Raw genomic sequence first — 15,961 nt, 5'->3', positions numbered from 1 at the left:
CAAAAATATAAAATACTAGAATAACAAAGAGAAAAGTGAGTGGTTTTAAATCGTCAGTTTTTATCGAAGGTCATTTGCATTTTACCTACTATTATTATTATGTGAATAACAAATGTTTTATGAAAAAAAAAATGAATTTGAAAACTTAAATTTTCCTATTTTTCATCATTCTGATCAGAAACGGATCTTGCTTTTTGCAAAGAGGGGGTTTGAATAATTGATTTTAGACACGTTTTTTCCTAAATATTTTACAAGCCTTTCCCTACATTAAAGGGGGAGAGTCATTATTCAAAAATTAAGGAAGTTTGGTCGCCAGAAAGAAACGGAAAAGGTAAAAAAAGTTAGCACACCTAAAATGAAGGCATGATGATGATGCACAGCATTTGTATAGCGCCATTAAAGACAATCATATTCGGTTCTCTCCCCTGCAGTTTGAGGGAACCCAAACGGGAGGAGGGGGGTAGACCAACCACTCCCAGATCCGCTTATTTGGAAGAAAGTGAGAACATATATAGCGATCGCGTCTTATGACATGTTTTGTTTATTCCATTCAGGTTTTGTTTCGGGTTCACATTTTATTTCTAGCATAACACGGGATACAAAATGTTTTCATTTTTATCAGCGAGTTTGTTTTCTCTCCGTCTTTTACATGAGATGGATGTCAGCTTCACGCAATATATTAAAACAAACTTCTGTCTAGCAGAAATGAATGCTCTTTATATGCTATACTTGTTGTATATATTGAAGATTTTATTTGACAGAAAATATGTTTTGTATATGAAGTATTTGAAAATACTGTGACATTAATTTGTTGGTTACTTATTTACGATTCTGTTTTCTTTCCCCAGGGGCGTATCAAGGATTTTCCAAGGAGGAATTGGCACAGTTTCCAGACAATTTAACAAGCCAAAAAAAGTCCTCGTTAATGTCCTCGCTTTTTTAAAGGGGGGAGGCACACAAGAACGGAAAATTTACATTAGAAATTTTGATTATGCCTCTCAAGGGGGGGGGGGGTGCCCGCCCTGGATCCGCCAGTGTCTTTCCCAATATAACCTATGATTCTCAGGCATGTCATAAAGGGTTATTTCAAATTTCAAATAGGCCTACTATGAATTATATTTTGATTAAAACAGTGTCATTAGTTGGCATTTTGCAAACTCATTCGATGCAGAAAAGATTATTGAAATTTACATAATGTAAGTGACTGTCACTCTTCGATGATATTTTAACAGATAGAATGTAAGAAAATAAATACAAATTTTAGAACTGTCTTGAATGCCCTTCGTCGAATTTGCATTGAAGAGCCGTCTGCTTCGCAAATGGTAAGCTGAATTGTCCAATTTGTATATAAGTCGATTCGAGCTTCCTTTCTGCACGAGTTGTTTCGCATTTCAAAATTGAACCAAAATGTAGAACTTCTCAAATCTTGAAAAGGTCTGAAGCAGTCTGGTTGATGTTGGTATTTACAAATCATGTCCAGACATCTTACGTTAGTCTACCTGTCAGACAATTATAAAGTTTAAAATACAAAATAAGGTGCATAACGAGTCATTATTGCCAAGGAATGACGTCATATTGTCAGAATTCTGAAGGAGAGCATTAGCATAAAGCAAAATCTTTGATCACCCTAGTATTCGAACTGTTATTATTTCATAACAAATGTGTTGTATGTGAGTTACCGAAGGTAATTCGACGATATGCACTGAAAAAAATGAGGGGAAAAAAGAGAAGAGGTATGACAATTCGCATTAGCTTATACCTAAATTCATTCGCGATTTATTATCATGTCTATGATCAGGGGCCGAGGAACGATTTCGAAGGTGGGGGTGGGTGGTGATGTACATGTATAAAATCACACATTTATGGTTATTTTTAATTTTTCATACATAGTTAATGACAAGGAGTCTAGGCTGAAGCCCCCAACCCATGCTTCTGCGGCCAATGATATTGACTTACTAGTATTCAATTCAATATTTGTTCTCTTCTGATTGACATTTCAGCCATTTTCATTTAGAATATTATCCCCCCCCCAAAAAAAAAAAAAAAAAAAAAAAAACCTTGATCAGCCGCGGGCCTGACTATTCATCATTGCAATAAAATATTAATCCTGCCCAAAGCATGCAAGAAAGATTATTAGTATGTTTGACTGAATAGATTAGTAAATGGATCTGCACTACATAATACAAGTGAGAGAAGGTCAAAAGTGACAATTAGTATTTCCTACAAATCCCGAAGAAGTGTGTGTCTGCACATAGTTGACAGAATCATCATCAGGAAATCTAGGATATCTCAACACAGAATATAGATGTTCTTTCTTAATCACGGAAATAAAGATCTTGTCAAAAGGGTTATGTGCCTCCATCGCAATAGCAAATACATGTAGATTATATATTACATTTCTTTTAATAGTAGCTCACCAAACGGAGCAAACTTGTGCAAGAACCTTTGCTGTGCATCGAGACAGATAGAGTATCGATCAGAGAGGGATATACACTGAAAAACTGTGGTGTTAAAACTGACACCAATTGGTGTTAATAGAGGACCACACCCTGAGGTGTTAAAATAACACCATAGAGATTGAACATAACACCAAAGAGTGTAAATGTAACAACCATAGGTGTTGTGATAACACGTATAGGTTTGAATTAACACCACTAATTTAACACCGGTGTAAAATAACTGGTGTGGTCCTCTATGTACACCGGTTAACACCACAGTTTTTGCTGTGTGATTAAGAGAGAGGGAGGGGGAAGACGGGAAAGACACCAAACGTCATTTGTTTTGTTGCTTCTTCCATCGTATACAAAAAGCATGCAACCTTTGCTTATAATGCTGTTTTTCTTCCTACTTTGTCCAGGACGAGAAACTAGTAAATATGATTTTGGTCAGGAACTATGTTCTTGAAAGAATGAAAGAAAGAGACTGAAAACCAAAAAGAAAAGCAAAAGGAAATTAATAATGGAAGAAAGAATGGAAGATATAAGAAAGAAAGGGATAAAAAGAAAGAAAGAAAGAAAGACAGACAGAAAGAAAGGAAGAATGAATGAAAGAAAGAAAGAAAGAAAAAAAAGAAGGGGAAAAGGAAAATAAAGAAAGAAAGAACAGAGAAAAAGTATGAGCAGCTGTTTAAAAAGTTCAAACACTAGTTATTGTTAGAGAGACGTGGTTAAAGAACGTGCTTGAAAATTTAAACAGCGTTTATACAGTGCATGATTATTTCAAGGGGTGTGCATATCCCCAAAATTAGACAAACCACAAAAAAAGACTACATGAATAAGTATTTTGTCTTGCTAAAAACTTGACAGGAAGCAAACTAGCCCCCCCCCCCCCAAAAAAGGGGAAAAAGAAGAAAAAAAGGTCTCCACTCCTAAATTGATGAAGACAGAGAAGGGGTTATAGAAACACGGAGGGGGGGGGGGCTAAGACGTTTTAACCAAACGTTTTAACATGATCAGTCAATCGTTGACACTCACACTAAGAGGGCGACATTCATAAATCATGCACCATCAGAAAAAAGGATCGTTTGATTTTTCGAGCTCTCTCTCTCCAGAGCACAGAAAATTACATATCGTTGAGACAGACCGATTGGTCTTACATCATCAGGGCCGTCGCCAGGGGGGGTGCGGAGGGTGCGAACGCACCCCCCTTCAGAACCCCAAAAAACAATTAAAAAAAAAAAAATTAAAAAAAAAAAAAACCGAAGGGGGGGGGGTAGGGATACTTGAGGGCTCTTTTGAAAAAGATCTGGCCGGCGGGCTATATAACTGCATGAAATTGAGTTAATACGTTGTTTTTTGTGTTTTTGTGTTTTTTTTTTCATAAAAAGCACCCCCCCCTAGAAAAAAGCTGGTGACGGCCCTGATCATAATCATATGTATTGAATGAGAATGCGGATACGAGTGTCAGTTTGAATTCTATCATTTCCCTTTGCGATAATTCATTTACAATAAATCATTATTAAAGGTCAAGTCCACCTCAGAAAAATGTTGATTTGAATCAATAGACTAATCAGACAAGAACAATGCTGAAAATTTCATCAAAATTCGATGTAAAATAAAAAGTTATGACATTTCAAAGTTTCGCTTATTTTTAACAAAATAGTTATATTAACGAGCCTGTTACATCCAAATGAGAGAGTCTGATGTCACTCACTCACTATTTCTTTTGTTTTTTATTGTTTAAATTATACAATATTTCATTTTTTACTAATTTGACGATTAGGACCTCCTTGCCTGAACCACAAAATGTTAAAATAATGGAATTCCACATGTTCAGGGAGGAATGAAACTTCATTTCACATGACAATGACGAGAAAATAAAAATATTTCATATTTCATGTAATAAAATACAAAATAAATAGTGAGTGAGTGATGTAATCAGTTCCCTCATTTGCATACCGACCGAGATGTGCATGTAACTGTTTTGTGAAATGAAGCGAAACTTTAAAATGTCATAACTGTCTTATTTTACATCCGATTTTGATGAATTTTTCAGTGTTATGCTTGTTGAATTTTTCTCTTTTTATTCAAATCAAGTTTTTGTTGGGGTGGACTTGTCCTTTAAAAGTAACCGTCGTCCAACAAAACTGGTTTAATTATAATTATATTAGGGGCCGCGGAACCGGGGGGGGGGCTTAACCCCCCACTTTTTCCAACCGATTTTTAGCATGGTCAGCCCCCCACTTTTGGCTCAGCCCTCCACTTTGAAAACCGTTCCGTGGCCCCTGTATATTATTGATGAAAATATATAGATCAAGTTAGGGCAGGAGGTCGATTGTTTGACATTGATAACTTATAATAAAGAGGTGAAGTCACTTTCAAGAGATAAAAAGCAAAAAAAAAAAACCTTTGACGTAACCATAAGAGTAAAAATGCAAATATTTAATGAAAGGGGTACTCTTGGCTTAAAATGGTTAAAATTAATAGAAAAAAAATCACCGTGCTAAAATCTAAAAAAAATCACCAAAATCTGATAGAAAATAACAAGTTTATTGAATTTAAATGTTTACAGATTACAGGCTTACTCACGTACATCATTTTTTATAATTACAATATTATAAGGGACAAACCCGAGACATACCTACTTTTTGGAGGGGGGGTTACCAAAACTTGAGAAAAGCTGAATATGTGCAAACGGGAGAACTTTTTCTTGGGGAAATCCCCCACGATCCACAACACACCCTCCCTCTGATATGTTCATTTCAAGGGGGCACGCCCATTTATTGTTCATCAGATATGAATCATCAATCAATACCCCGGGATCAAAGCTGTGCATGTGAAGCAAGCAGCTGTACAGAAACGAGAATAATACAACGCCATCTACGTTCACGATTTTTGTTCGCTGCTTCCCGTCTTTTTAGTGAGGTGAACAGAAATTCAAAATTGTGAATGGCATCAGCGTATTCAATTTGTCATCCGTAGAAACAACAGACGCCGAATCGAAGAGACGCCTAACGATATTAGGTATTAAATTACACCGCTGTTGGCTTGGAGAGCATGTAACAAGAGTGGTGTTTAATGTAAGTGAGGAATTTAATATATTATTCTGTGTGAATGGATAATTTGAATGATAACCTTGTCACAAATGTTTAAAAATGAAATTATAAGACTAAGACTTAAGAGGGGATTTAAATTTGTCGTGAAACCAGCGGCCTCGAGCTGCGCTGCCCCTGCGGTCCGGCTAAACTATTTAACGGACACGATAGTCAAGGCGTTGCGAAACCTCACTCTGCTCAGCTCAGTCACTGCACTGACAGTAACCAACACCACTACAGTTAAAGTTAATATATTTATATATTTGTCTATTTCTAACTACAATGTTTATTTTCACGGTTTTCACTAGACAGCTGGCAGCCGTCTGTTTTGAGCCAATTGAGGAGTTTTTTAAACATTTTAAAAATTATTTCTCCTCGTAGTACAGTCACAGACGGCTCGCCATCGTGCAGCCACCATTAGCCTTGATTATGGGACTTGCAATGCAAAATCCCCCTGTCGGGGCTCTTCAATTTTTGTCTTAATGAATAAAATTTTGGAAATTAACGCGACCAAAATTCAAATTAATATACCCTCTTGCATTAATTGCCAAAAAACGGAGAAAAATCAAGTTAAAAGGAACAAACTCAGTGACTTACTTCGGCTGTCGCGCAAATTCACTTCCCTGTTTTATCTGATCTTAAGTACATAAACATATGGCCATTGAGTCCCCTGTACAGATCGCGCTAGAACTTCGGTCTCTGTAATCTGTATTTGGTGAGTGAAGCCAGCAACAGAGTTAGCTGAACAACCAACATAACAGAGACCGAAGCTTTTGGTCTAGGTTTTCACCTTCTATCTCATTTCATAAAATCTCAATTAGTCAATAGACCTAGGCGGCTAGGCCTACCGTATTATTGCCTTGGCTTGCCATGACCTGTGCCTTCGGGCTTCGTGAGCGTGATCGCGAGCGCTAAATCTTAAATGCAGTTTTGCACTGGCCGAATACCACTTTTACCAGCACACACCTCACTAAGACTTTAGAGAGCTGGCAGCCATCTGTTTCGAGGAATGTTTTAACCTTCTCCTCGTCAGAGAGAAGGCTTGCAATCGTGCACCCCGGCATTTAGGGGGTTAACAATGCAAAATCCCCCTGATCAGATGGGGCTCATCGATTTTTTTTTATTTCATAAAAATAAAAAGAACTGGACCAAAATAAAGATTAGTATTCCGTTTTGGCCTGAAATGCACCAAAACCAGGAAAAAAATGAACTTAAAAGGAAAAAAAAACCCGGGGACTCAGAGTGACTTACTTCGGCTGTCCCGCAACTCCCACTTCCCTGGTTTATCCAAACTTAATACATAAACATGTGACCATTGAGTCCCTGTACAGATTGAGTTAGAACTTCAGTCTCTTTAATTTATGAGTGGAGCCAACGCAGTTCAGCGGAACAACCAATTTAAGAGAGACCGAAGCTATTGGTCTAACACCTCAACACCTAATGTTAGACCAAAAGTAGGCACTTAAGGTGAAAATTTGGAAAGGCTTTACCAGCATGTGTGCCATTTATAGGTGAGGACATGTTTCTAAAATCCACGAATATCGGCAACATCGTGAAAAATTAACTTTTTAACCCCATATTTTTTAAAGTTCTACGATGTTGAGAAATAGCGAGTTTGATCATTTTGACACGGGATATGATTTAGGTACATATAGGATGGGGGGTCGGGTGTCCGGACAGTTTATCTTTTTGAAGCCTTCTTTTTTGTCTTTGGATTACACTAAAAATATGAATTCAATACTTGTAATCATCTTATATTTTGATCTTTATACTATTTCCTAACATTTTGTACTAAAAATTGATGAAACTTCGCTTGCAATTTTTTCCAAATGACTTTCTAAAATTGATCGTCCGGACACACAACCTGTCCGGACACAAACAACTGGTACTGGTAGGAAAATTACACTTTTTTTTTAGAGTGTGTTGGCGATTTCAGTGGTATATTGCTGAGTCTGCTTAACGTGCCGCACACTGACACCAGGGCATGCACCTAAGCAGTTACTCTACAAAAATGTAGATCTAGAGATCTACATTGTAGCTAATGGTCCTTTTGTTCTTTTTCTTTGCCATCTGTTTCTATTCTGTCAAGATCATTGTACATTTAAAAATACCACTCATTATTCTCTATCATGCCTACATACCAAAGACATTTTGGAATATTCTTTAATCGCGTTCTCAGAGAGAAAAAAAGAAAAACTAAATGAATGAGTGCAATTTCTCTTACAATTCGTCTTATAGACATGTAGATCTTTAACAATATCGACACTGTCGGTCGAGGAGACGAGTCTTATGCTTAGTCACAAAATAGCATTTGTCAATCACAAAACTGCAATTATTGTGATTAATTGGAAAATACATCTAATCAAATCAATAGCAGAGGCAAAATATCCATCACTCATACTTACAATATGTAAACCATGAAGACCGGAGCATTCAGTTGGTGAGAAAATAAAATAACGAATAATTCATTTCATGACTCAAAAATCACAGCTGGCCGTTAAGATGGGTACCCCTGGGTAGTGCTGTTATTGGTAAGAAAATTCTCTGTCAGTATACATGTATATCAGATGAAATATATTTAACCGATATCGACAACTATTGACGAAAGAACATTTTAGTAATTGGCCGGTTTGAGGTAAAATTGAAGGCTCCAAGGCAGTTTAACCGAATCCTGTCCGGCATTGCGTAACCAGTGATGCAGATTGTGCACTATCAGTGTCAGTCCAACTTGTTTAATTTTCTGAAATTTACAAACATGACGAAATGAATAACACCCATGCGAACTAAAGAGAAAGAAATTTACCTGTGAGTCTGTAAAGTCACGATGTTGTTTACTAAAACTCTTGTTGTAGTAATGAATCAATATTCATGATTTCCAAATCCACCCGGGTTGCAGATACCAGCCCTTATGCATCCAGCACTGTCATTGATTGGCCGTATCCAGCCCAATGAATAACCGATCATTGCTGTCAAGTTCGTCAACGAATGAAACTTTTGTGGTGCACGAGACAGCCTCATAGCAACAGCATCGCTATTAAAGGTCAAGTCCACCTCAGAAAAATGTTGATTTGAATCAATAGAGAAACATCAAACAAGCACAATGCTGAAGATTTCATCAAAATCGGATGTAAAATAAGAAAGTTATGACATTTCAAAGTTTCGCTTATTTTTAACAAAATAGTTATATGAACGAGCCAGTTACATCCAGATGAGAGAGTCGATGATGTCACTCACTATTTCTTTTGTTTTTTAATTTTGAATTATACAATATTTCAATTTTTACGAATTTGATGATTAGGACCTCCTTGCCTGAAGCACAAATGTTAGAATAATGGAATTCCATGTGTTCAGGGAGGAATGAATCTTCATTTCACATGACAATGACGAGAAAATCAAAATATTTCATATTTCAAACAATAAAAAACAAAAGATATAGTGAGTGACATCATCAACTCTCTCATTTGGATGTAACTGGCTCGTTCATATAAATGTTTTGTTAAAAATAAGCGAAACTTTAAAATGTCATAACTTTCTTATTTTATATCCGATTTTGATGAAATTTTTAGTGTTATGCTTGTTGAATTTTTCTCTTTGTATTCAAATCAAGTTTTTGTTGGGTGGACTTGTCCTTTAAACAGCTGGAGCAATTGTATCCAACTTTTTTTTGGAATGTAATTTCAGCTTCTATAATTGATTACGTAAGATTATGATTTTCAAATTTTAAGGCTCTTTTGCATGGACTGCGTCATTACGAAAGTAGTTATGTCAAGTCAAAGGTGTCATAAATAATTAGTCAGGTTGTTGTCCCCTATCTTGGCAGAGAGGGATTCTGGAAACAGTTAGCGGACAAGTAGCTCACTATCTCTGATTCATTCAAGAAGTAAGACTTATGACGGTGTTGAGAAATGGGCCCCAGTTTGATTACAATGTCATGAAGTAACATACATATGTAAGAAAAAGGAAAGGAGGTTGGCATAATGTCGTCATCAGCCCACCTATTGAATGAATCATGATTGCATGCATATAGGCCTAACTGTTTTAATGAAATATTGCAAAATGTCTAAAATTAATTGTAATCATTATTTGTTATCACATTTTGATGAAGTTTTCAGTGTTTTGCTTGGTGAAATTGACTCATATTTTTTTTGATGTAAATTTTTTTCCAATAATCTTTCAATAATTGTTATGACTGCCATAATTTGCTGTACGGTTGATGATCAGCTACCAGTAATCAGGTTAGCCCTTTTAACCCTTCCCATGGTGACCATTGCTATTTTTGTCTTACAGATTCCAGCATGCATTTCAGTGTCTGCGGGGTTCTGTTGCTGCTGGCAGCATCAGTAGCCCTCGGCCAAGCTCAGACGATAAGGTTTCAAGACACAGCAGTGAGCATATCAGAAGGCGATGTTGCGGAAGTGAGAGTGGAGAAGGTTGGAGCCAGCACCCAACAGATCAACGTGGTAGTAAAGGTGAGGAGGGTTCAAGGCCAAGTAGCTGGTAACATTTCTTGACTCCATTCCGTTGATTCACAATGCGATGTGCCACCTAGTGTCGGTTGCAGCAGACAGGCAGAAATTTGCGATGCCTCACAGGAAAAGGTCGACATCTATTGCGTGCGTTAGTACAGTGTGCATGCGATTATGCTGCGCCAGCCGAGGTGGCTCAGCCGGCTTGCTCATGTTGTTTACCAGGGGTGGTATTCTGGAACACTGTCATAACTTTTGTCATTTCTCTCCGAGATGTGACACCGCTATGATTGTCACAAATCGGTATTCTGAACATTGTCTTTTCCCTGTCATATCTCTCAAAGTTCCCGCCCATCTTTTCGGAAGCAGTCCAATCAAAATCATCGTTAGTTCCCAGTGGGAGCCCTTCTAGCCAATAGGAATGCCCCGTGACAGGTAGTGGGTATCCCCAATTCTGTTGCTGGCATCGCGCAACTACGCGAATATTGATGCGCTTAATTACAAAGAGAGACAGGGAGCTGTGACGGATTTTAGAGGAGAAGTAGAAAAATAAGGAAAACAGAGAAAAAAAAGGAGAAATTAATATGTAGGGCTTAACTAATTGTAGCATGAAAAAATAATTTTAAAATTGTCGTGGATGATGAGTGAAAATAATACCACAATCTAATCTAAATGATATCGTTATATGCTTGACATTCAGTCGGCAGGGTATCGGGATATTTGGTACTAAAAGATATGACAAAATTTATGACTGCTACCCCCTGTCATAACTTTTGTCATATCTTTTGCTTGTATAAAAGGATTATGCGCATTAAGGCCGCGTAATTTTGGTGCGCGCTAAAGAGAAGAGACGAAATTTATGAAAATTTTTGTGACAAAAGTTATGACATCCACCAGAATAATGATTTTGTCATATCTCTGAGATAAGATAAAATACGGAGATAAGACAATGTTCAGAATACCGCCCCAGGGTTCAGGATCTTGGCCCCGAAATTAGAAATTTGGTCTATTCACTGTTAACTGATAAATGGTACACCATATGTGAATCCACCGAATTGAAAACTCTGAAAATCCAGAACAATGTTTTGTTGAATCTATTGTTTTGTTTATTGACATTGGTCCGTATTCTGAAGTCGGGTTTAATTTAATCTTGGGTTTAAAGTTGTGGTTTAAATATGGAAAGCCAATAGTGTCATAAATCTATAACAGTATAATTTCAATGTATCAGCTCATTTTTCTCTCAAATCATTCTTAACTGTTTCGGAAGGATAAATAAGATAGCTTTCTTCACTATGGCGAGTTAAGAAAGAACACCATAATCATAAGAAATATACAATATAAGTAACAATTTTGACATGTTTGGCTTGCCATAATTTTAGCACAGAGTTAAACCATTGTCTAAGTTAAACCTGACTTCAGAATACGGGCAATTGAGTTTAGTGTGCTCGAGGATTGAAAGAATGTTGTTCGTTGAGCTTGATTGCACAGCTCTTTCTTAAAAAGTCCTGCATATTCGTACATGTATACACTAATAAGAGGAGGATCAGATTCGAATTTGACCTTTTTTTTGGAGTGATTTTGGGATCATAAGGTCAAATGTTACGAAAAGGTAATGTATTTGTGTACATATATATGGCTATACATGTAATTGAAGTACTAGTAATAAATACACTTGATAAATGCACGTTTCGAACCTGACACTTGAGTGCATACGGGATCGAAAATTGAATAGATTCGGGGCTTACAAAGTCAAAAGATCAAAGCTCTCTGACATCAGTGTATTCATGAAAAAAAGAAGAAGAATACTTTCCTGTAGGAAAGCTCTTTCTTTCTTATTTATTTTTTAAATCTACATTTCCTTATTGAAGTGTTTAGAGGAATGATTATTTTCTATTCAAATGTAGTGTGATGAACAGATTTTGGCAAAGTTTATCAAAGGAATTACATATGTGTGTCTTAGCTTTGCCTCATGTGCTGTGAGGATTGTACTGTAGCATTTAACACTCTTCTTTTCTTGGCAGATTCAAGATCCAAATAATGATTTCTTTGAGACATCAAAAATTCTAACATTTGATGCGGGGGACTCCTCCTCCTCCGAGACCGCATCATTCGCTTCACGGGATGATGACCTGCCGGAACCTGCGGAGGTATTTGTCTTGTCATTGGAAGTTATAAGCAATGGGGCTAGTATTGGGAGCCCAAGTCAGGCACAAGTCACCGTGGAGGACAGCGATGATGCCTTTGGAATCATTGGATTCGATATGGTAAGTTTGAAGACAATTGAAGTAGTGGTGGACAAGAATGGACAGTTTTGTTCGGATCCTCTGAATTTCTGTGTTGATGATCATGTCTCGAGCTCTGGTTTGGTGAAACCTGGTGCAGTAGAGCATTTACAATGTATCAGATGTTCAGTGATCATTTGTTTAGAGAGAGAACAAGAAGGGGGGGGGAGAAATATGAGACGTAAAGACGGGGTATTGAGTGGGCAAGAAACAGAGCGGTTGTAAGCAATACATAACATAGTGGTTGTGTGTGGAAGAGAGAGATAGGGAGTGAAAGAGCAAAGGAAAAGAGAAAACTAGGGAGTGGGGGTGTAAGAAAAAGGAGTGCAATTAATGTAGAATAAAGCTAAATGATAGTAGTTGCAGTAAAACACTAATTTCGTGAGAAAGTCTGTAAAACCAAGGTTAAGTATGACTATATCATCATGGATCTAGATCTGGTACAGTTACATAAACTGAACTTTGTGAAATCATAAAATCTAAGCTGAAATATGATCACACTGAAGATTGCCAACACATATAGGCACACGTGGGACAGTGTATTATTATTACTGGAATAAAGACCCGACGGAGGTGACCGAATCCGCGCTTATTTTGCTTATTTCTCAGCAATTACACAATTTCTTCCAGAAACTTATCTCACATGTTTTTTATTCAAACAAACAGACACTTGGGTGGTCATTATATTAGATTCTGTAAAAAGTCATTTTGAGATCATTACCAGAACTGAACTTTGTCATTAGCTTGATCCAAAGTGCATGGTAAAAAGGAAAATAAAAACCAACATGAATATTGCACAGGAGCGATCTAGGAGGAATCTTGTATAGTTGGACTTGAATAAATGAAAACAAGTGCCATCTGGCATTCAAGTCCTACCTATGTCAACATACATGTAGTATGCATCTTTCCTCATAGTAATTATATGCGTGAACTCGTGCAACCATGCACAATGTAGGCTCGTATAAGATGATCTGTATTTGACATTGTTTGCACAAAAGGGCACAGGTGCAAATGGTTTCATGGTAGTAGTGGACAGAAAGAAATGTGGAGATGTGGGGTTCAAATACATTTATACCAGTTTATTATTTTATAATTCAAATTTAATGAATGTTTTAATTATGCTGGTCCAACACAACAGCAAGTGGTGTATGTGAAAGTATTCCAGGGCCCCGTGATACAAAGAGTTGCGATTGATTGATCAGTCACAACCATGGATGGCCAGCAACGTCAGCATCTAAAATTCATTTTTGTTCAAAATATTTCTAGATATGATGTGTATTCATACATTGATTCACCATTCTCTTTTAGATTCAGTGTGATTCTCTATATATGTTTACTAAGAAGATTGTGCAAAGTTTCTGTAGAAAAGATTAAGGTACGGATCGATTTCCATACAGTTGAGATTGATTGGATCAATCATAACTCTTTGTAAGACGGGGCCCAGATCTTAAAGCCCATTTCTCTTTCACAAATGAAAGGGAAAATACTGCGATGTTCAGTGCAATGTTCATGTACCTTCTGTGTGAAATTATTCAAATCAGGTACATGTTACTAGAGGTGCTGTGGCTCAGTGGATAAGTCTCCGGACTGTGAACCACAAGGTCCGGGGTTCCAATCCCATCACAGCAGTAGCGTCTTTTGGCAAGGCGTTTATCTACATTTGCCACTCTCGACCCAGGTGTAGTAAATGGGTACCCGGTAGGAAGGAATTCCTTGAATGCTTGATGCGCCCGATCAGGGTAGCCGTGCTAAAGCTGGGGTAATAGTATGCAGCGCTTAGAAACATTTGTATTAAGCGCTATATAAAAAATTGCATATTATTATATTATTATTACTAGGTCAAATCTTTTGAGACCATGGAAATCTGTTAATGTACATGTAGGAGAAATTGGACTTGGAAGAGGTTTATAACACAAATTTTGCTTGATTTGATCCAAAAAATTTCTTCGACTTATAAGGCTAAGTTTTGCAAAATTGACATGTGCTTCATACTGTAGGCCTACATTGTATGTACTACATGTATTATTTGTTACACCAATAAATACTATGAATGGAAGAATTCCATGTCAAAGTAAACAGAGCCTATCACGTTATTGTGTTGATTGATAACGTACCTTCACCCGTAACCGTTGTTTAATTGTATTTTTACTCATCCCCTTTTATGCGTAGATATCTCCATTGTACGTGAATGAGGCTGTAGAGAGTGATAATCCTGTTCAGTTCTCACTCATAAGAACTGCCGGTCTCTTTGGCACTGTGGCGGTCAACTATCAGGTAAGGCTTTGGGAAGACATGACCTTCGGGATGTGACACACTGACAGCTAGAATCAATTGTCATAGCTGTAGAACGATCAGACATGAGATGATTTATTTTCATCCCTCTTAAGATTGGTTTTAGGTATTGGTGAATCACTCCCTGACCGGTTCTTCACCATCCAACTTTAAAATCGACGGGGAGCATTTCATGAAAGCACTTGTCGGGCATTTTCCCTGACAAGTCCTATCTTATCAGACAGTTACCATAGTAATCGTGCTTCTCAGCCAATCAAAATAGAGGAAAGTTGTCAGATCTGACAACCTGTCCAACATAAATGTTGTTGAAACGCTCCCCGGATGATAGGAAGCCTTTAGACCTGTGGAGCATATCATGAACAGTTTTGTAAGTGATTTTCACTGGCTTTCCTTCCAATCCCAATCCATCCAATCCAAAAGTCATTTGATATAGCGCCTTTTCCTTTCGGTTACAAAGCGCTGCACACACACTACTCCATATTTGTTTTGGCCACTAAAACAACTGTTCTACACCTCGGAATGATCGGTCTAGTCCATGCAATTAATTGTCCACTTAGCAGAATAGATAACAGATAGATTCTTAACATCGCCATATCTCCTCTGTTGTATAAACACGACAGTGGCCTTTTTAGCTGCTTTTTGCTTTTTCTTCACTCCGAAATATTTTTAGAGAATAGTTTTGAGCAAGCAAACTACATGAACCACCTTGAAAAAATATAAAATGAAAGTGTGTGATTTTCCATTACTTTTGTGAATGAATATTGATTATTGGGTTGCATGATAGCACTATTTCGATATTCAATCATTGCCTGCTTCATCTGTGTCCCATGCATCAATTTAAAAGCTGACTAATTTTTGGTCAACAGATTTCCTCCAATATAGGCCTACTTACTTTTTTTTTTACTGCAGATATCAGGTGGTCCGAATGCAGCAAGCAATGACCTTTCACCTGTGACATCATCTGTTACATTCCAAGAAGGCGACTCATCAGCATCGTTCATTGTGTCAGTCCTAGCAGATGAGGTAAAGACAATGAAGATAGATTTTTGTGTTTGATAATTCGCCTGCGATATTGCAATTGGGTTCCACACAATTATTTCTCATGTTCTGTGATCTAGGGCTTACAAACTTGAGATGCTTGATGTGACATGGATTACATACATGTAGTAACAAGATGTATACATTTTCAATGAACTTTCATGAGAATATACTGCACAAACAATGAGAACAAAACAAAATTTGATTATGAAAGTGCTGACTTGATATACATGTATAATAACGAAGTAGAAGATGACATTATGTGGAGCGTTGTGGCCTAGTGGATTTGTCTCCAAACTCTGAAACTGAGGGTTGTGGGTTCAAATCTCAGTCGTGGCATAATATCCTTG

The 15,961-nt window shown here is 37.3% G+C and overlaps 1 protein-coding gene across 1 annotated transcript in view; it reads left to right on the top strand.

Moving 5' to 3' along the window:
• The first annotated feature begins 5,410 nt into the window (after positions 1 to 5,410).
• Positions 5,411 to 15,961, top strand: part of LOC121415102 (adhesion G-protein coupled receptor V1-like) — a 109,675-nt gene continuing 99,124 nt past the window's right edge. The window contains exons 1-5 of the mRNA XM_041608198.1: positions 5,411 to 5,518; positions 9,821 to 10,002; positions 12,021 to 12,263; positions 14,451 to 14,555; positions 15,483 to 15,596. Coding sequence (XP_041464132.1) covers positions 9,829 to 10,002; positions 12,021 to 12,263; positions 14,451 to 14,555; positions 15,483 to 15,596 — 636 coding nt within the window. The 5' untranslated portion in view covers positions 5,411 to 5,518; positions 9,821 to 9,828. The remainder of the gene's footprint in view (positions 5,519 to 9,820; positions 10,003 to 12,020; positions 12,264 to 14,450; positions 14,556 to 15,482; positions 15,597 to 15,961) is intronic.

This window comes from Lytechinus variegatus, chromosome 5 (genome assembly GCF_018143015.1).
Source record: "Lytechinus variegatus isolate NC3 chromosome 5, Lvar_3.0, whole genome shotgun sequence".
Taxonomy (NCBI): domain Eukaryota; kingdom Metazoa; phylum Echinodermata; class Echinoidea; order Temnopleuroida; family Toxopneustidae; genus Lytechinus; species Lytechinus variegatus.
Note: the sequence above shows the minus strand (reverse complement) of the source record. Positions and strands in the feature narration are given on the sequence as shown.